The 21262-nt window shown below is 40.1% G+C and overlaps 1 protein-coding gene across 1 annotated transcript in view; it reads right to left on the reverse strand.

Moving 5' to 3' along the window:
• Window positions 1–19755, reverse strand: part of LOC117506602 (neurexophilin-2) — a 174657-nt gene extending 154902 nt beyond the window's left edge. Inside the window, exon 1 of the mRNA XM_034166115.1 lies at window positions 19319–19755. Coding sequence (XP_034022006.1) covers window positions 19319–19372 — 54 coding nt within the window. The 5' untranslated portion in view covers window positions 19373–19755. The remainder of the gene's footprint in view (window positions 1–19318) is intronic.
• Window positions 19756–21262: the final 1507 nt, after the last annotated feature.

Genomic DNA, 21262 nt, shown 5'->3' on the forward strand with positions numbered 1-21262 from the left:
TGTATTTTACCTACTGTTGTATGCGCGTTTGTGTTTTTGTATCAGTCATTTGGATGTCGCTGCTTTCTCTACATACTCATCTGTGTCAGAGAGCTTTATGTCGAATGGATTACCAATAATATTCTCAAATTGAGTCCTTTTCAGACATTATCGTCTCCTCAGACATTTTCTCTTTTTTTGCCGCCCAGCTCCTCTAAGGGAGCAATTTTCCACAGCCGCTCCAGTGACTCATACACAGTACTGTTGTAATAATAGTAAGCCATCCATTCAGGCAGGTAGGGATGCATTAAAATGCAGCGTGCACTGTGCAGTGTAGGTAGAGTTCACTTCAAAACAGATCAGGTGGTTACTTTGACCTGGACCTCCATATGTGCCCTGTTCTCCTTCTCTTCATTCGGCAGAGAAAGAGGAGCAAATACACAATACAGAAGAGACCATGTTTGAGTCACTATAAGAGGACGAGAGTCACAAAAAACAAAAACTGTGCAAACACTGGCCACCATATCTGGTGGCAGTGGGTGGGACAGGTGTGTGCGTGCTAACAAAGTGCACAAATGTATGTCCCTGACCTCTGTGAAGCACCTTGGGGTGACTGATGTTGTGATTTGAACCTATATAAATGAAGTGAATTAATATTGGGCCATTCAGTAAAGTCATTACATATTAAATTCAGACATTGCACATGAAAAGATCTTAAAGTGTCACACAGCAAATTGTGTAGAGTAAAATAGGGCTGTCCTAGAACTGCATTTGGTCCTGCTCCAAATTCTGTAGTATTGTATAAATTCTGTTACAGTATTTAGTCAACTCCATCATAGCATTAACTCCTTCACAGTATGAAATAAACTTTATTATAGTGCGAAATTAAGTGTATAATCAGGGGTGCACATAACTGGTACTCATGGTGCTCGTGTGCACTAAACATCATTGATGAACAGCAGAGGGAAATACTTTTCCTACGATCTGTCATTGTTTTCCTCTTATGAAGCACTTCCCTTGTGTTTTCTGTTGCACATCATTTATCTTTAGCATGCAGAAGCACCATAAGTACCAGTTATGTGCATGAAAATTCAGTAAGGTATAGCATATATATTATATTCCAATTCTAAGGTGGAACTATACCAGTATACAAAGGTATATCTAAATATCTAAAAAGAAAGAGTAAAATAGGAGAGTAGAAAAGAGTAGAGTAGAGCCACTTAGGTACCTGGTCTTGAGAACCAGGGATGGTAGGTTAAAAAGCTTTTTTATCCTACCCACCCAAGCAGCTCAAGAAAAAGGCATATATCATATAATAAGTAATAAGACATAGGAAGGATAAGACATCACAGGAGAAGATTGTTATCAAACACAAAGGAACCAACTATTTTGTAAGCTACGATGAACGTTGCTAAGGCCGGCTAGATCAGCTAACGTTAGCTGTTAGGTATAACTAATTGTACCCCACTCCTCCAATATTTACTTAAATATAATAATATTATTAAAGCGTGTAGAAATGTATATGGAGACATAAGTACATATACTTGTACAAAAGAGAAGAACGGCGGCCGTTTTAATCACCAAACCTGCAGCTGCCAGCGTTACACATCTTGCCGTTTACACAACACAGTATTCAATAGCATCGCCCTCGTGTGGGAACATATGTAATTACAGCTGATCATTCCAGTAACCACTTAAAGCGTTACACATTAAACTGGCATATATGTGTATATATGTCATGTATATATACATGTCTGTGTATAATAGTAATAAATTAACTATCACAGCATTCAATTATCATTCTATATAAAGCACCAAATGTATGTCTGTCTGTCCCTCTTAGTGTGTGTGTGTGTGTGTTTATCCTTTTGCTTTGGTGCGGCCATTAAAAATTAGGACCCACATATTTCCCCTGTAATGGTGGATAAACTTGACCTTATGTCTGTTAGATAATATCTGTGCTTATGTTAGTGATCAAATATTAGCTTTTGTAATTTTTTTTAGAAACGCTTAATATCCGGTTTAAAGTTTACGCATAAGAGTTAAGTTTCACTTCCATCAAGCATGTGAAAGGTGCAGATGAGCCAGTAAAACTGTGAGACTAAACCACACACACTGTAATGTCCACATTGTACAAAAAGTGTTGTGTGAGCCACCTTTGTGGTCTTTTCACAAGATGGAGTCCATCTGTGGAGACCCCAGCCTGACTTTAAACGTGACTTTCAATAAATTCAAAATGAAGAATATATCGATTTGGTTTTTGGTAAGGGGCAGATTATTACATAAAGAACCAGGAGAAATTACATATCTTTGAGATACTGATAACCGGTACCATTGCTAATGCCGTTAGCATCTTACAGATAAGCTCAGCTAACAGACTAACCTTATTTTGGGTGTTTTTACATCATATTTTGGGAGGCTGAGCGGTGGTTCAAACAATGGTTTTGCTTTGGTTTGGCCATTAAAAATAATGACCTGTTTTTATTTCCCCAGTAATGAAGAATTAACAACTCAATGTCATGAAGCTTCCGATAAGTGCTGCAAATGCTAACACCACTAGCATTCAAAATCACATCAAATGATAATTTTACTCAAAGCAAATACTGGCCCACACACATTTTGGATGATCGGTTTGGAGAATTAACCACAGAAAAAGCTGTATTTTACAGATATTTGAAATTAAATGCTCTAAAAAGGATGGGCCTTCACAGTAACTGCAGCCTGAAGCTCAAACCTCTGGCAACCGCAGCGTCCGCACACAAGCTGTCACTTAAAGCAGCTATGCCCTTAAGAAGAGCTGCGCTTTGGTGCATAGTAAATGTGATGATGAACATGGTGATGATAATGTCTGGAAAAATAATAAATACATATTGAAATTATTCCACTGGATTTAAACTTACATGCATTTTGGTCAAAGCGGTTTTCATTTCACCAACTTGCTTTTGTTTTCTCAAAAAATTTACAATACTCAAGGCCAGTATTTGCAATCTTCAAACAGTTCATTTTCTGGCTAATATGTTATGGTCATGCCATTTATTTATTTTTAATCTTTTGAATTATGCATTCTAACAGAGTATTTCTGCTAATAGTATGAAAGCACTATCACAGTATTACATATTCATTTTAGCAGAAAAACTTGATTTTACATGTTGAAAAAGGTTAATTTCAGAGAAACACTTGATATGTTTCAAACAGGGATCTATTTTTTTTTAGATGTTTTTGAATTCAAATTTGGTGATTGGTCTAATACTGAGTTAGAACGCAAACACAGTCACAAGCCAAACAGCTGAAAATGTAAGGCTGTGGGGCAAGCTAAAACCCAACAAGTAAAAAATGCCGCTTACTGTCGCCTTCTTCCCATCTGGTGAGGCCACTCTACACAATATCTTGAGAAGTCAGTTATAGATGAGGAGCTCTTTCTTCTGCTTCCAACAGGAACAAGTCACTCATCCAAAGTCAGTTTGTATGGACTTAGTGTAGAGCTGTGTCACAAAACTGGAAGAAGGCTAAGGTAAGTAACTCCCTCTGCTTTTGCTTTTTGTCATTTTCCTGATAATAATTGACCAGTGGGATACAGAGTTGGGACACCAATATGTGGACCTGGACTTGACTACCGGTTACACTACCTGTTTGTGTCTTTGGACAAGACTCTTCATATGCATTATCCCAGTTCACCCAGATCTAATCTGATAGCCAGCTTGGCTGGGGAGGTAACCTGTGATGGACTGGTGTCACATCCTCTGATCTTGACTGTTGGGCAGATCCTAACCAAAATCAAATGACTTCTTACTATCCTCAGTGACTGTTGCTCTTTTGGTTGAGCAGATTGTTAACAAGCTGGAAAATCTCTGGATCAATGCCAAATTGCTCATTTAAGTTGATTGAACACAAATTAATCAAGTTTATTATACTTAATCATTTGACTTAATGAGTTAATCAGTTGGACTAAGGTTTCGGGATATGCAGTGCATTTTGTAAACACTTTCATGTAATGCACAGTATCTTAGATTTATTGTGTCAGTCACTGTCATCGCCCTTTCCAACAATTCAGTGAGTTAGTGTGTTAGTTTATTTTTATTGTCCCCAAACACTCAGTTGTGACGCTGGCGAGGGCAGTCGCATCTCCTCCTCTCTTTCTGTGTTTCTCTATCTCTGCCGCAACCTTCAAAAGTCCCAACTTCACCAGACTGTGAATTCTTCTAACTATATTTGGAATAACCATGGAATTAATCAGCTGGTTTCTCAACGCTACTGACACCATCTTTTCAAGAAGGAAATCACGGCTGCATGCCCAGATGGAACCTATCCTGCGGGCTATGTTCTCGATGCCTGGGAGAGGTGGCGTGTCATGTACTTGACACCACTCTCCGTGGAAGACGTTGAGGATTTATTCTTATTTGCTTTTATGGCAGGAGGGCTTTTGCTGCTTGGATTAGGTGCTGCCCTGACCTACCGGAAAATTGGGAAGACGGCTGCTACCAAAACCACAACCCCACACCTGTCAGTCATGATTAATGAGGTGGGCAATCTCAGACTGCATTAACTCTTGAACTTGTACATGATGTTGGAGACCAGTGAATATTCACAATTGGATCTGGATGGTCAAAGAAAGGCTGCATTGGAACTCTGTGCTTCTCTATCTAACAGAAGGATTTCAATGGCCTTGGGGAAACGCTTGGCTCCTCTTCATTTGCCCTCCCCTACAGTCCGCGGTCGTCAAGGCCACTCCAGACTGTACGCATACACGGACAGAGACTGCTATGAACTCATCTGCACACATGACACACGTCCCCCTCACCCCTACCCCCCTTGTGTTTCTGTCCCCACCCCCCGGTCTCTGCTCTGCCACTCCCCCCGAGTTCAGCCGTGCGGAGGAAATGCTGCTGCAGCCCCCACATATTCATTGCCTCAGTTCGGATGACGGACTGTTTCAAAGCTTAGCGTACATAAACAAATCAAATGTATATGTGGGGTTCTTTTAATTCTGATGTGTGCCACTATTACGTTCAACTAGTAATAATTGTGGATTAATTGCTGTATTTTTGTTTGAGGCAATTGGGTGTGAAGATGAATGGCCCTTTTAGGGATCAATAAAGTTCTTTGAATCTTGAATCAAAGGGAAATTCTGTTCCAGAGCACTGCACTTTCAACTTCATAAAGTACAAGTAACAAAACATCATATGGTAAACAGTGTACTAAAACATCCAAAAGACCACTAACATTACATGCAATAATATATGTGGAATTCCTTCTCACCACCAACAGTACTATCAACAGGTCATCTTATTAAGCAATGCTAGGCTGCAGATCCCTGGATGGCTATTAGTTATCTTTTTTTTTTTAGCTTTTACACCTGTTGCACTAGGGTCTTGTATCTGCACCCTGAGGACATTATAGCAAAGTAACAACTGAGTAGGTGTAGTATGTTTGCAATGGTTGTGATGGCTTTACAATTTAACTCTGACAGACTGGGATCGGGGAAACCTATAATCTTGCAGCTATCTCAGTTATATATGTTTTGTTTGACTTTGGTGGAGAGCATGTTATAGAGTTACAGAATGAGCAGTAGAGCAAAGTGGGTTGGATGATACTTTTGTATAATACTTTTGTATAACAATAGAAGAAGATGGGAAGTGACATATAACCCTTTGAATTGTAGATGCTTGTTTACTAGTGTTGGAATGTTCCATGGTGCATGTCCAAATGTCCTCAGACCACATAATGTTATAAACTGGATTTGACCTGACTGCTTTATGTACAGTCATGACACATGCTCAAATGTCATCATTTGCGTGCAGTCTAAACTGATAAATCCAAGTGCTTCATATCTGGCTGGGACAAGCCTCAGTGCCATGGAATGTTCCATTATTTCTTATCACACTGACACAAATACATTCATCATAAAGTTTTGATATAATACATACTGCCTGAACAAACAATGCGATCACGTCATCCGCGAACCACATTGATGCACCAGTATATTGCAGCCAATCACATAGCTCCACTAATACACACGGCAGGGAAAAGAGGAGGAATAAAGAGCAGCTTAACCCTAACGCTGGGGCTCTCTGTTGTAACAGTGCATGTGACGTTTTGCTTCTGGAAGATCCCAGCGCTGTCTTAGTGACTCTGTTCATCAGTATAGGCATCTCTTAATATAACATGTTTTTTTAAGTTCGTCTCCTGTCAGTTATTGAGCTCACCCACCACATAAAACTACCGGGTGGGGTTCAGGCAGGCATAAAAATCCCTACAAAAATGATGCCATGACCCGGCAGGCAGAAAAACCCCTACACTAGCCTGGACTGTTTGTTATTGTTGTGCTGTCACCTGCAGCAGAAACTCTCTGGGTAGGCTTTTGACTGCAATTTTATTGCCCCTTCTGAAAAATATAAGGCCTTCTCCTGCTGATGTTGTCCACGTGCTGGACTGAGTTTAACTTAAGAGTTGCTCTGCATCCCTCTGACCTCCACCAAAAACAAAAGTCTTCACCACCTCCTCCTTGTGCTGCACAGCTTGAGCTGGCAGGTGCATAGAGAGCTTCGCTGGAAGAGGGCTCCGGATGGGTGACAAGAGGCCCTTGTGGGGCTGAAGCAGCAGCTGTCCATAGGCCGTCTTCTCCAGATTATCCTGGCAGTGAAAGCAGGGTCGCATTGGTCTGATGCACAGCCGAGAGTTCTGCTTCTGTTTTTTACTGCAGCTCAGGAGCAACAATGGCTCAGGCCAGTGTTGCATTTACGTTAAAGCCCACACTGTGCAGCAATTCCACATCATCTATCAATGTTTCTACAGCAAAAACAAAACCACGTCAAGATGATGAAAAGCTGACTTTGAGTTGTGTTTGTTTGGATGCTTGTTTCTTTGTGCAAACAATATTCTAAAAGGGGGAACATTCACATTAATTTGTCACAAACCCGGAACAACACCATGTGCCAGTGCAGCATTGCAAAACATTTAAAAAGAGCCTTTAAATACCATAACAAAACAACAACTAACAGGACAGATCTTGCACATTTGACAATTTCCATCCCTTGAGTGTTTAATGTGACAGTAACAAAGTTATTTTCATGTATGCATCATGATTAAAGCCGAATCCTTTTGCAGGAATTGTCAAGCTTCTTCACACTGACTGATTTCCATATTTCAAAGAAGTCAACTGCGGAGATTTACAGTAATTTTAAATAATGTGTCTGAGCACAAGAAAGGAGAAAACACCCTCGTCTCTAAACTTTATATTACGAAGGACATTGTGATCATTTTAATAACAATTTGTGCATTGTGGAATGCCTTGGAGGGAGCGTTTCATTCATATTTTCTGGTTCAGCTTCATCTAATTTCCTTGTTTTTCTTTCCAACATAAAAGCTTCATCCAACTGCCAGTTTTATTTGCAGTCATATGAAACCCCACCATCTGGCATTGACAGCACAGTCTATCCAAACCAGAGCAAGATAATTCTGACGCAGAGAGGCTATTTTGTAAAATAAAACCAAAAGTTGTGTTTTTTACATTTATTGTACACAGTTATGTGCTCTTTATTGTGGATTCTTCGCAGTGCTCTGACAAAGTATACTTTAAAATAACGAATGTGGAAAAGGTAAGTAGTAAATCCACAGGAAATACCTCTTAAAATAAGAAAATGCTGTAAAATTTAAATAAAAAAGTCGAAGAGTGCAACTAATCGGCAAAACCAGCAATCAATTCATAACTAACTTTCAGAATAAAGCACTAAGAGTGAGCAAGGGAGGACCTGATCACATTCATATGACGTATTCTGTTTGTTACTTCAGATGTTCATTTTTCTCTGACACTGTGGAACAATGAGGTCAAGGACAGTGTGTGACAGGTTTGGATTCTTATAGGGAAATGTGGCAATTTATTTCATAATTTAGTGTATTTTAATATATTTTTAATCCATTTGAAGAAATATGTCCATGTAGGTGTATATTTTCGCCCCACGTACCAGTTTGTAGCAACCCATTTTGGGCAGGTAACTGATCAAAGGTCTAAGGAGATTATTACATATATCAACTAATATTTTTCTTCTTTTTTTTAACAAAACATACACTTTCATTTTAAGTGACATTTTTCATGACTATTGACACCAAACAACTCTAATGTGATTTGTCTAAGAAGTGATGTAGCTGTCCAAGATGGTAAATTGTTCATTCATTCATGGTGTCGATCCACTACAAACTGGGTCATGACACTCCATAAAGGCACATTGACACTTGCAAAAACTTGATTCCCACACTGTCGCACAAACCGTCATGCCAATGCGACCCGCTTTGTCCCATTTGACACCACACTATATAAAATAATCATTTTGTAGCCGATGACACATTTACTTTCAGAACTTGGCTGATGAAACCATTCTCTTATCACTCCCAGAATAACAGAGAAATTATCTACAGCTGCAGGTTGTCTCATGTGTGTCGTGTGGTGGAGAACGCATTTGGAATCTTGTCTCAAAGGTAATTTGTTTACAAGATATATTATAATGGATTGGTAAAACAGTTACATTTTCATTCCTTCTTATGAGTTAGATAATGTATCTGTAAAGTTATGTTAATCACAGATGTAACATCTGTTCATAATTGTTCAGATGTGCTGCGCACAATGACACGCACTGACACGCAGTGACATACAGTGTTTTCGAATAGGTTGTGCAATGTTCATGACTAGTTCACGAAATGAATGTGTGTCAGAAGTTTTGAACAATTGAAAATTTTCTTCGCACACTGGCACACAGCCGTCCACAGTTTACAACAATTTTACGACGGGTATGCTGTCTGGCATGCCAGATTGCGTGCCAGTGCAGGGATCACATTCGTGCAAGTGTCAAACCGCCTTAACATTCAGTCATCGATTGTCCAAACTATACCTTTGTGCAATCCCTATGATGAGACAAATAATGTGGTGTACTTTCATTATAACTGAAGCATTTTTAAAATGTTGCCCCCTGTGTAATGCTTCATTGACCCCCCCCCACCTGGTTAGATCCGCCACTCTGGGATGGTGATACATTTTTGTGTCAGCCATGGTATACTGAGGCTGGATTGTAAGTATTGCTTGTGCACCTTTAGTGGTATTGATTAAGTCAAATTTGGCTTTGGACTAATAAGGTCATGGTGTTGTCTTGTGGTTGACAGGATATGATCAATATCCTGAAAACACATCAACTCTGACGTGATATAACCATGAACAACCATGGTCAAAATTGTGTTTGTGTGGATGGGGCTGTAAGTGACCATTCATTTGACATTCCAATGGTACACAAGGGTTTTCTGAAGAGACCTCACACGACTCATTACTCAAAGCAGTGTAGAGCAATCAATTTGATTGTAAATGATGTTTAAATATGACTAATGCTGTTAGAAAATCAACTTGTCCATTGAATACAAATGTAAACATAATATACTCATATGTCAATTATAATTAATGTCTAAACAAGGTCATGTCTCAAATAGGAGGGGAAAATACTGCATAAATATGTACAGGAACAAGGTTCAGCATCTGAAATCAATGCCTAAATCACACTCGCTGTAATCACATCATACAAATTTTGTGATCGGCAGATTTAACTGGCAGTAACACTGAAGTGCAACATTTCACAATTTATATTCTGGGGCTCACACAAAGTAATTTACATCTGTAATATTTGCAAAAAAATATCACAGCTGAAGTGGAGTCAACATTAAAACTGTCAGTTATATTTTTCTTACCATATCCATTGAAGTATGATATAATGCTGGTATACGAGGTCTATTAGAAAAGTATCCGACCTTATTATTTTTTTCAAAAACCATATGGATTTGAATCACGTGTGATTACATCCGACATGCTTGAACCCTCGTGGGCATGCGAGAGTTTTTTCACGCCTGTTGGTTACATCATTCGCCTCTGGGCAGTCTTTGAGTGAGGAGTGGCCCACCCTCTCGTCAATTTTTTCATTGTTTAGGAATGGCTCAGAGACTGCTGCTTTGTTTGATCAAATTTTTTTCAAAACTGTAAGGCACAACTGAGTGGACACCATTCGATAAATTCAGCTGGTTTTCGGTAAAAATTTTAACGGCTGATGAGAGATTTTGGTCTGGTAGTGTCACCGTAAGGACGGCCCATGGCGCCTGATGGTGATCTGCGCTTCGAGGCGGCAGCGTCTCGCCGTTTCAAGTTGAAAACTTCCACATTTCAGGCTCTGTTGACCCAGGAAGTTGTCAGAGAACAGAGAACTTTCAGAAGAAGTCGGCATGAGGAGTTTATTCGGACATTCCATTGTTAACGGACATTTTGTAATGAAAGAACATGCGGGCAGAGTCGCATGTCGGGCTGGACCCGACCGCGGGGGGTCGCGACAGGAAAAACACCTCCGTTGGAAACCTTAATGGGCAAGTTGGAACATGCCCAAGCTGTTAAACAATTTCTCAGTTACTCACTTGTTGAAAGCCATCAAAAGCCGCCTGAATTTTACAAATGGTTTGCAACACGGAGGTGTTTTTCCTGTCGCGGTGCACACAGATTTGCCGAGTCGTCACGGAAACGACTGGGCGAATTTGCGCGCACGTCTTTCATTACAAAATGTCCTTAAACAGTGGAATGTCCGCATAAAGTCCTCATGCCGGCCTCTTCTGAATCTTCTCTGTTCTCTCACGACGTCCTGGGTGAATTAAGCCTTAAATTAGGATGTTTTCAGGTCGAAACACGCCGACGACGGCGCCTGGAACCGCTACACGACGTCCCGCTGCGTGGGAAGTCCTTACACCGACAGAAACACCCCATAATCTCTCATCAGCCGTTAAACTTTACACTGAAAACCAGCTTAATTTCTCGAATAGTGTCCACTCGGATATTCCTCACAGGTCCAGAAAAAATTTTGATAAAGCAACGCGCGCCGTCTCGAGCAGCGTGTGAAACAAAGGAATTCAGCCGAGAGGGCGGGACCACATCTTACTCAAGGCATGCCCACAGGGAAATGACGTCACCGACACGCGTGAAAAAACTCACGCATGCGCACAAGGGTTCAAGCATGATTGGTGTAATCGCACGTCATTCAAATCCATATAGTTAAAAAAAAAATAAAAGGGTCGGTTTATTATCTAATAGACCTTGTATAATTCATGATATAAATGTATGAAATAATTCATAATGAATATATATATATATATATATATATATATATATATTAGTGAACAAATGACTAATTTATTGTTTTTGCCTGTCTGAATAGATGTAGGAATACAGATTTAAGGCCACAACTTGAGTATCTATAGCACATTGTCCAAAGTGGATTTGGTGCATGTCCTCTTTCCTATTTATACATGTAATGTGATGCCTAGGGTGCAAAAGGCTTGTATTTAATTTGCTAATTAAAACATGGGTGTGTTTTGGGTGTAACATGAATTAAATCAATCATATTATCATTGTCATTGTGTGCTTGAACCTGGGGCACTGCATTTAAGATGATGGACTCAATAAGTGACAAGAGTGAGCGGTTTTCTGGCAAGGAAATGGATATGCACACAAACGATCAAAGAAAGCAGGAGATCATTTGTGAGCGTGGAAACCTCAACAGTTGAGTGCCTTGTTCCTGAGTCACCTCTCTGTTTATCCCATAACCTCCCGCTCAAACACCCACCCTCCCCCCCACACACACAGTCATTCAGCTTGGGACTCCGGTAAGGGGTAGTTGCATCTCCTCCTCTCTCCTCTATCTCTGCTCCAACCTTCAAAGTCCCTCTGCTACAACCTTCAAAGTCCCTACTTCACTAGACTGTGAATTCTTCAAACTATATTTGGATTAACCATGGAACTGATCAGCTGGTCTCTGAACGCTATTGACACCATTTTTTCAACAAGGAAATTAGGGCTGGGGCACCCTGCATGCCCAGATGGAACCTACCCTGCGGACTATGTTCTCGACGCCTGAGAGAAGTGGCGTGTTGCATGCTTGGTACCACTCTCTGTGGAGGACGTCGAAGATTTATTTATATTTGGTTTTATTGTGGGAGGGCTGGTTCTTATTGGTTTATGTCCTGCCCTGACCTACCGGAGAATTGGCAAGATGGCTGCTACCAGAACCACGACCCCTCACCTGTCCGTCATGATTAATGAGTTGGGCAAGGTGATACAACTGCGTTAACCCTTGAACTCACACGTAAGTTGGATAACATCTCGGAGCAAATGTAAGCCTTGCAAAGGAAGTTGTCGGAGACCAGGGAATATTCAAAATTGGATTTGGTCGGTCAGAGGAGCTGCAAATGGGTTTCTCTGCTCTACCCTAAACATGGCAGGCTTTTCAGCCTCCGAAGGTCAAAACACCCTGCTATTTTCCTCCAGAAGAATTCCTACGGCCTTGGTGAACCATTCGGTTGCCCTCTTATCTTCTGCCCTCCCCGACAATCTGATATTGTCAAGGCAACTCCATACAATATGCACACACTGACAGAAACTGATACAAACTCATCTGAGTGATATGAACTCATCTCATCTGCACACATGACACATGCCCCATCTCCCCCCTACCTCTACCACTCCCCCCTTGCCTCCGCCCTGCCATTCCCCCCGAGCTCGCAGCTGTGCAGGACATTGCTTTACCCCCCCAAATTAACATTGCCTCAATTCGGATGACGGACTGTCTTAAAGTTTAGCGTACATAAACAATCAAATGTATACGAGGTCTGTGAAAAAGTATCCGACCTTTTTATTTTATGCAAAAAATATATGGATTTGATTCATATGTTTTTACGTCAGCCAAGCTTGAACCTTCGTGTGCATGCATGAGTTTTTTCATGCCTGTCGGTTGCGTCATTCGCCTGTGGGCAGGCTTTGAGTGAGCACTGGTCCACCCCTCTCGTCATTTTTTCATTGCGAGGAAATGGCGGAATAATTTGGGCTTTGTTCCATCAGAATTTTTTCAGAAACTGTTAGAGACAGGCAGCTGGAAACCATTCGGAAAATTCACATGGCTTTCGGTGAAAATTTTATGGGCTTCACAGAGATTACGGAGTGTTACTACCGCTTTAAGGATGGCCCACAATGGCGCACAGTGCGCCCCGCTCTGATCTGCGATCGACAGGTAGAAACCACCATTTCATTTCTAAACGGATCGCTGTATGGCTCCGGGACCATCGTGTGCAATTTCTCTGGTTATCGCAAGAGCTGGACATCAGCCATTTTCCAGCAGATTTCACTTTTAACAAGAGATTTTGTCATGGAAAGCCACGCAGAGGCTTCGCGCGTCACAACGGATTCGCTGATGGAGCGAGACAAAGAACACCTCCGTTTTTAAGTGCCCTGCTCTCCACAGTTTCTCTTATACTCGCTCGACTGGTAAGCCACTGAAAGCCGAGATAGGCATGTCCCAACTTGCCCTCTGACACTCCAAAACGGAGGTGTTCTTTGTCTCGCTCCATCAGCGAATCCGTCGTGATGCGCGAAGCCTCCGCGCGGCTTTCCATGACAAAATCTCTTGTTAAAAGTGAAATCTGCCGGAAAATTGCTGATGTCCAGCTCTTGTGATAACCAGAGAAATTGCACACGACGGTCCCGGATCGACACAGCCATCCATTTAGAAATGAAATGGTGGTTTCTGCCTGTCGATCGCCGCTCGGAGCGCGGCTCGCCGTGCGCCATTGTGGGCCGTCCTTAAAGCGGTAGTAACATTCCGTAATCTCTGTGAAGCCCGTAAAATTTTCACCGAAAGCCATGTGAATTTTCCGAATGGTTTCCAGCTGCCTGTCTCTAACAGTTTCTGAAAAAATTCTGATGGAACGAAGCCCAAATCATTCCACCATTTCCTCGCAATGACAAAACGATGAGAGGGGTGGACCAGTGCTCACTCAAAGCCTGCCCACAGGCGAATGACGCAACCGACAGGCGTGAAAAACTCATGCATGCGCACGAAGGTTCAAGCTTGGCTGATGTAAAAGCATATGAATCAAATCCATATATTTTTTGCATAAAATAAAAAGATCGGATACTTTTCTCACAGACCTTGTATGTATGGTTGTTATAATTCTGATGTGTGCCATTATTACGTTCAACTTGTAATAATTGTGGATTAATTGTATATTTGTCTGAAGTGATTGTGCGTGAAGAAATTTTGTTTCACTTGTTGTAATGACAATAAGTCTATCTATCTAGAAAACCACTGTAGAAATTGTTTTTTATTTTATTTTGTTTTTAGTTCTGTGTTTGTTTGATGAGTGATGAGGTGGAAGATGCACAGCTATGCACATCCCAGCATGAACAGGCTGAATGTACGTACCTCCTGAACCCACCTATGTAGGCATGCATCTGAATATTGCATTGGGTAACGCTGCCCTCCACCAGGGTTTTATTGTTCTTTCATGCAATCACTTTCTGTTGCCTCACAATAGCAATGCACCAGCATTTCAAGTGAACACACGCTCATGAGTACACTTGGATAAGAACAGGTACACAACATGGGAGCATGCCGTCAAAATGCATTATTATGATTCAATGACAACAGGAAAAATGTCTTTTCTTAGAGACAATATTATTACTATTATTATTTAAAAGGTAAGATTCAACACGTCCGGATGGGGTGTTTGTCTGTAACCTTTAATATCTGTTTTTAAGACACTTACTTGCAAAGTGAATATTATTTGCACAAACAGTCACTGACTGTGTGACATGGCAACGCCTTTCCCAGCTGTACATTAAACATGAAATAGAAAAAGAAGCAAGCAGCTGCTGCACCTCCACAGGCCCTGTTCCGCAGTGAGAGCAGTAGCTCTGTCCATGGTCCTGAATGTATTCCAGCTCTGTCTTTGTGCCTTAGAAATAATACAGTCACCTTATCAATAATTTCAGACATATTAGTTTGTTTCTTGGAATATTGTGTACACTCCAGCTGTCATTCAATCTGGAGCTGTACACAATCTTTGTAATGGAACCTTGGAAGTGCTTGTGTGTGTGTGTGTGTGTGTGTCTGTGTGTGTGTGTGTGTGTGTGTGTGTGCGCGCGTGTGTCATATTTAACTGGATAATCTTGAGTTTGCAGAATAGATGAGTTATTTTTCACATTTCACATCTCATATTGGTGCTTTGAGTTCCATCAGCAAAAACAGCACTGATGTTCGTGGTGACAGATGTGCGTGAAGCTCAGCTCGTGGAAACACATGACAGATCTCTGATGCCTGCCTACATATTGCATTTGTCTACAATAATATTTGACATTAGGTAGAAATTTTTAATTAGTGCTCCACTCCTTAAGGGTAATATAAAGCCTTGGGTGCAAAAAGATGAGTAGATTTAAAAGCTTGAGCTGTCAAAAAAAAAAAAAAAAAGTGAGCGCAAGGCTGTTAAATGGGGGAAAACAAATTAAATTTAAAAAAAAGAAGAATCCCTGCTCAACCTCAAGCAAATCATGTCTGAATCTGTTAGAATACTGTGCTGCTTTTTAGGTTAAAGAAAGCTTTGATCTCTGGGGACAATTTCAGAAGCAATAGATAACAGTAATGTGATTGCTATTGTCATCATGATTCAACAGATTACATATCTAATCATTTTGTGAATAGGGAATATAATTTGCACAGATTACAGATGAGCAGCAACTCTTCCTTGATGAAACGGGGCTGTTTGACGGTTAGCAGATCCACAGTGGGACAGCACGGTGGACATTCCAGACAAACAGAGTGGGAGGATAACCACCAACTACCTGGTTTAATCTGTGGTGGGAAACATCTGATCCTGCTGTTCAGCTCAGATACGAGTGAAGAACACATGTGGGTATGAAGCATATCTGCAGACACCGCGGGTTTGCAAAGCCATGCAGAATATATGAGGCGCCGCTGCAAAAGAAGTAGGACTACATATAATGAAATTAAAGTGACTCAATTCCTGCAATATCCCTGGGGTGCAGCTCGATGTTTTATGAGAGGAGATAAGAGGATTTTGTCAGGTTGAGATGCCGGCTAATGCTATTGTTCCTGCTGGAAGCACAAAATGCCAAAAAAGTGTTTTACATATCTCAACTTCGTTTGTAGTGCCATTACTAGATATATCACTACACAAGAGGAATTTGCATAATTCGGTGTTAGACTATATATATATATATATATATATATATATATATATATATATATATATATATATATATATATATATATGTGTGTGTGTGTGTGTGTGTGTGTATGTGTGTGTGTGTGTGAAAAATGAAACTTTGAAATGTTCTCATCTAAATGTGTTAACATTATTTTTTTAAAAAGATGAAAAAAAAAATTGCCCAAATTTTTAGCAGTGGGAAAATGTAAATTCAGCTTTAAAGAGCATCAGGCATCACAGCTGCACTGTAAAATACAGTAAGTGAGTTCAACTCTAAAAGAGTTGAGTTAAATCAAACAGCTATTACGAATTCTCTTTTAAATAGGGATATTGAAATAATGTGTTTATTTAGCTGGATTAATTAGAAAAAAATGTGCCAAAAAATAAGTAGACTAATAAAGCTTCCTTATGTCATTTTTTTTAGAACTTAAATTTTATTAATTTTTTATCAACAATAAAGCAGATACATCCTACATCCTGCATCCTGTATGGCTACATAAATATAGCCATACATCAAAGATGGAATTTAACATAAATTTGAGCACATTAAAAATACGTTCAACAAATTATTCCTTGTGCCTTTTGATCTGGTCATCACTGGCCCTGTCAATGGGAAATACATTTAAAAGATGTCCAGATGGAAATGCTATTGGGAACGCCATATGCAACATCCATATTTTGTCATTTTATATCCTACAGAGTATTCCAAGCTTGAAATATCACCTCAGAGCACAGCACAGCCTTGTTAAAACACTCTCAACCAGGTGTTCAGATGCAAACTCACCCTGCTTCCACAAGGGACACATTTATGAAGTCACATGTGCACCACGGTTTTAATCTGTCATGCACACCATTTCAGATCCCACCAGCAGCATTTCATTTATTTACATTTTGATTTAAACAATTTTTTTCTTCGATTTTATGCTTCTACTACAGTCTATGCAACTACGTAGTTTCTTTTTTGCATTTAATCCTATTTAATGGTGTTATTGTTATTATTATTGTAGTGAAATGTGGCCCATTGTTTACGCTAGGGGTTTTATTTTTAAAAGCAACTGGAATGCTATTTGTATGTTAACCTCCTGTCTGACTCTATCTGCACTGTGCAGTGTGATGCACCCAACTCTACCTGTGACAGACTACTTTTTCATCCAAACTAAATAAATAAATAAGTGATTAATTTAGATGAATTCATTGTACAACATGTAATTAAATAGATACATTCGTTACAGCTTCACAGCCCTAATTTTAACTGCCAGGGTTAATTTTGGTTGGCATTTGTTCATTTTGTTATTTCCAATCTTCATTCATAAAATACAATATGTTTATTTGCAGAATTGCTTATAACCCATGCAATTTTATTTTTGTTGTTTAGAATCTCTCAGTAAACAAGCAAAAAAGGAAGTAAATCAAATGTAATGGCCCTTCAAAATAAGAGATTATTCAAAAAATTTTGTGAAAACCAATTAAAAAATAAAAAAATAAAAAATATGAATTATGTAATTAACTTTAATTCAGATGTAGTTATATATTTCAGAAAAATTTAAAATAAGTGCTAAGTACTGAAAAGTACTATTTTATTTGGTTGCATAAACTAATTTAACACAAATCACTTATTTTATTTCATATAATTCTGCTGTTTGAATTACTTGTGTTAACTAAATTTAAACCATTTAATCCATCAGTATCCTCAGTGTGAGCTGAAATAACTCATTGGATTTTATTGAACATTAATTTGATCTCACTTTCACTTCTCATCTCCTTTTTGTCTCTTGAAGATATTTTCAGCAGGACTCTAAATAGTAATAAATTTGGGATTTTATTTGCACAAAGTTAGTTTTTGCCTACACCTCTCCCCTTTATATCCATTTTGTGTCCTTTCTTGCTTTCTGTCCTGTTTGCTCACTGCCTCCTTCACCTCTTCACTCCTCCCTCCTTCAAAGTAGCACTGCTGACAGAGATGGGACTTATCATGCAGTCAAATCATTGTGCCATCTACACTGCACAGTTATAGAAAACAAAACAAGATCCCGGTGCCTTTTCACCGCATTACTGAAAAGCGTGGCTGAGATAATCTAATTCCAAGTCCTAATACTTGAACCCTGGTTGCACTCTCGTGCAGAAAAAGGTGAAGTACTTCCACTTAGCCAGTGAAATGATTTACAGTCCCTCTTCAACAAAATAAAAAATAAAAATGTGGGTGTTTATTACCTGCCATAATAGAACCTAACCCCAATATGCCAGCAGAGCAGCCAGCAGGGTGTTTGTTTTAAAAAAGAAGACTAAATACACAGTTTGTTGTGCTGAGACAGACAGCCTGCCGGCTACAGCGGGCCATGGAGCAGATCTGGGACAAGTGAAGGTTCCACACCTGTCCACCCCCAAACACTGCAGTTTGTCAGTCAGACTTGTTTTACACTTAAGGGCTGTCTTATTAAAAAAAGTGTCAAGCTGTTTTTATTTGCAGATGCAGCAGGCTGGAATGAAAACTCAGTGTTAAAAAATGAGGCATAATAGAACAGGAATGTGGCAGGGGAAGAAAACAAGAATCACAGGGTAATGGTTTTTATGCCTTTCCATTTCAAACTGAGGGCAAACACCCTGAATATAGATGATATGTATTCAGTTCTATAAGATATTTGCATGTGTAAACCATCAGGTAAACACTCAGTGGGGCGCAAACAGCCCGACCCACAAAAGGCAACCCTTTATACACACAAAGTAACCATAGGAAGAGTTCCTCTCCTCCTCAGCATCATCATCATCATCATCATCATCACCACCATCCTCTCAGTATCAGCATCCTCAGCATCCTCAGCGGCAGCGGAGTCAAACTATGCGCACAAACTCCTCACCACGGCGATGCTGAGATAATATAAAACCCGCCACAGGCGTGTTGAACTTCTGAAGAAAAAAAACGGGAGGAAGTTGCTGCCAGCGCAAATAAGCAGCGCTGTTTAATGGGGGCTGAACGGGAAATGCACAGACAGCAAAGTCTGCGCGTTTGGAGATGTTGGAATAAAGTCTGTGGTTTTGTGGTTTTCCACTCAAATCAAACGGAAACGGACCAAAAAAACCCTGCTGTGTTTATTTGTAGTGTAAACAAGTGATGTGAAGATAAACCAACTTTGAATGGAGTTCAGACATATGATAATAACTATGTGTTACTGTTTGGTTTGGACTGTTAGTTACTGCAGTCATTGTGATCTCGAGGAAACTGATCCTGTTTGTCACAGCTTATTACTGTTGTTAATATTAGTAACCTCAAACTCACCTTCCGGAGGATCCACTGGCAGAGGAGAACTACGGTCCAACCGAGAACCTTCATATCACCTTCCGTTACAGCAGACCACCCTGAAAAAAAAAAAAAAACCTACGCGTCTCCTCGGTTTGACATATAAAAGACGCGCCGCGGAATCCCAGGAAGTCCAAGTCCGTCAGACGAGCGCAAAACAAGCAGAAAGAGGCTCAAAGTTGCGCGGGTGTTCGCGGGTCGGCGTCACTGTGGTTTGAACGGGCAAACTTTCAGTTTCTGCGGTCCGCCTCACGTGGCGCATCCATGGTGTTTGTCTGCGCGCATGCTGGACGCACGGCGGAAGTTTGCAGAAGGACGAAAAGAGCGGATCTGAGAGGAGATCATCAGCTCTTCTGTTTTAGGGAACAGACTGGCTAGAGATGAGACCCCCATCTCACCCCCGCTCCCTCTCTCTCTCTCTCTCTCTCTCTCTCTCTCTCTCTCTCTCTCTCTCTCTCTCTCTCTCTCTCTCTCTCTCTCTCTCTCTCTCTCTCTCTCTCTCTCTCTCTCTCTCTCTCTCTCTTTCTCTCTGTGTGCGCGCGGCAGGTCCTGGCGCGCTGAAGCTACACTTACATGGGAGATGGTTTAATATTGCCCTGACTTCACAGGATCACCTCATGAAACCAGTGTAGTTTCTGATTTTAGCATCACTTGACCACATGGAGACCTCCCCCCCACCCCCACCCAGCATACCCGATGAAGATCTGCTTTGGCATTTGGCACAAATTGTATGCTGGATGCCCTTCCTGAAGCAACTCCAGTCGCACATATAGTGGAGCAGATTTTATTTCTGCAAACAAGCACCAAAATTATCAGACATACTCCTCAGACATTACTCTTTTGAAAAAAACAAACAAACAAACAAAAAAAACCTGATTGCCCAGTTGAATTTTCAGTGGGCAGCCAGGTAGGGGTTAATTGAAGAATTACACAGGGGTCAAAATTAAAAGATGTTCCAATCAATTTGAAAGCTATAGCACATTATTTGTCTGATCACAAAGATTCCAAAAAGGTAGAGTATGGACTATCTATGACTGAATGTTATGGAGTTGTGGGGTAAAAACAGCAAGAACGGTGACAAAGGTCAATTTCAGTTTGTACAGGGGTCTTATTTGGTAAAAATAAATAAATAAATAAATAAATAAAAAAGTGACGCAAATAGAGTTTTAAAAATGAATATTTTGCACCATGTGTCATGCTTAGTTTTGATGTTACGGATTTTATAACGTTACATGTTATAAAATCCAATAGACGTCCACATTGTTTGACCTATACTTTGCAAACCAAGCACTGAACACAGTCAAAACTATACCATTTATTAATCCTATTAGTTCAGCCAATAATTTGCACCACTTTTTACAAAAATTGGAGAAACTTTAACTTTTGATCCCTGTACAAACTGAAACTGACCTTTGTCACCATTCTTAATGTTTCAGTCATAGACTGAAACTCTAACTTTTTGGAATATTTATGATCAGACCAATAATGTGGTGTAGTTTTCAATATGATTGGAACATCTTTTAATCTTGACCCCTGCGTATTCCTCAACTGACCTGGCTGCCTATTAAAAATTCAAGTCGCCACTCTGTTTTTTTCCAAAGAGTAATGTCTAAGAAGTATTTGTACAAAATTTGGTGCTTGTTTCACTATTTGAAAGATTCCTCTGTAAATATTGAAAGATTCCTCTGTAAATATTCTGTTATTTGTTGCACTATTAGCGAAACATCCTGCAGTTCTTGAGTGGTCTCCTAGCCAAGTACTAATCAGGACCTAATCTGCTTAACTTCTGAGACTTAATCAGATCAGATGCAAAGAATATTCAAATACAATAAAATATTCAAATTAAAAGTGTTCTGGCCTTTTGTCCATCTAAAGGTGTGACAAAAATAATGCAATAGTTGTTTATATGTAACAAAGGTAGCA

Source organism: Thalassophryne amazonica, chromosome 3 (assembly GCF_902500255.1).
Source record: "Thalassophryne amazonica chromosome 3, fThaAma1.1, whole genome shotgun sequence".
Classification (NCBI taxonomy): domain Eukaryota; kingdom Metazoa; phylum Chordata; class Actinopteri; order Batrachoidiformes; family Batrachoididae; genus Thalassophryne; species Thalassophryne amazonica.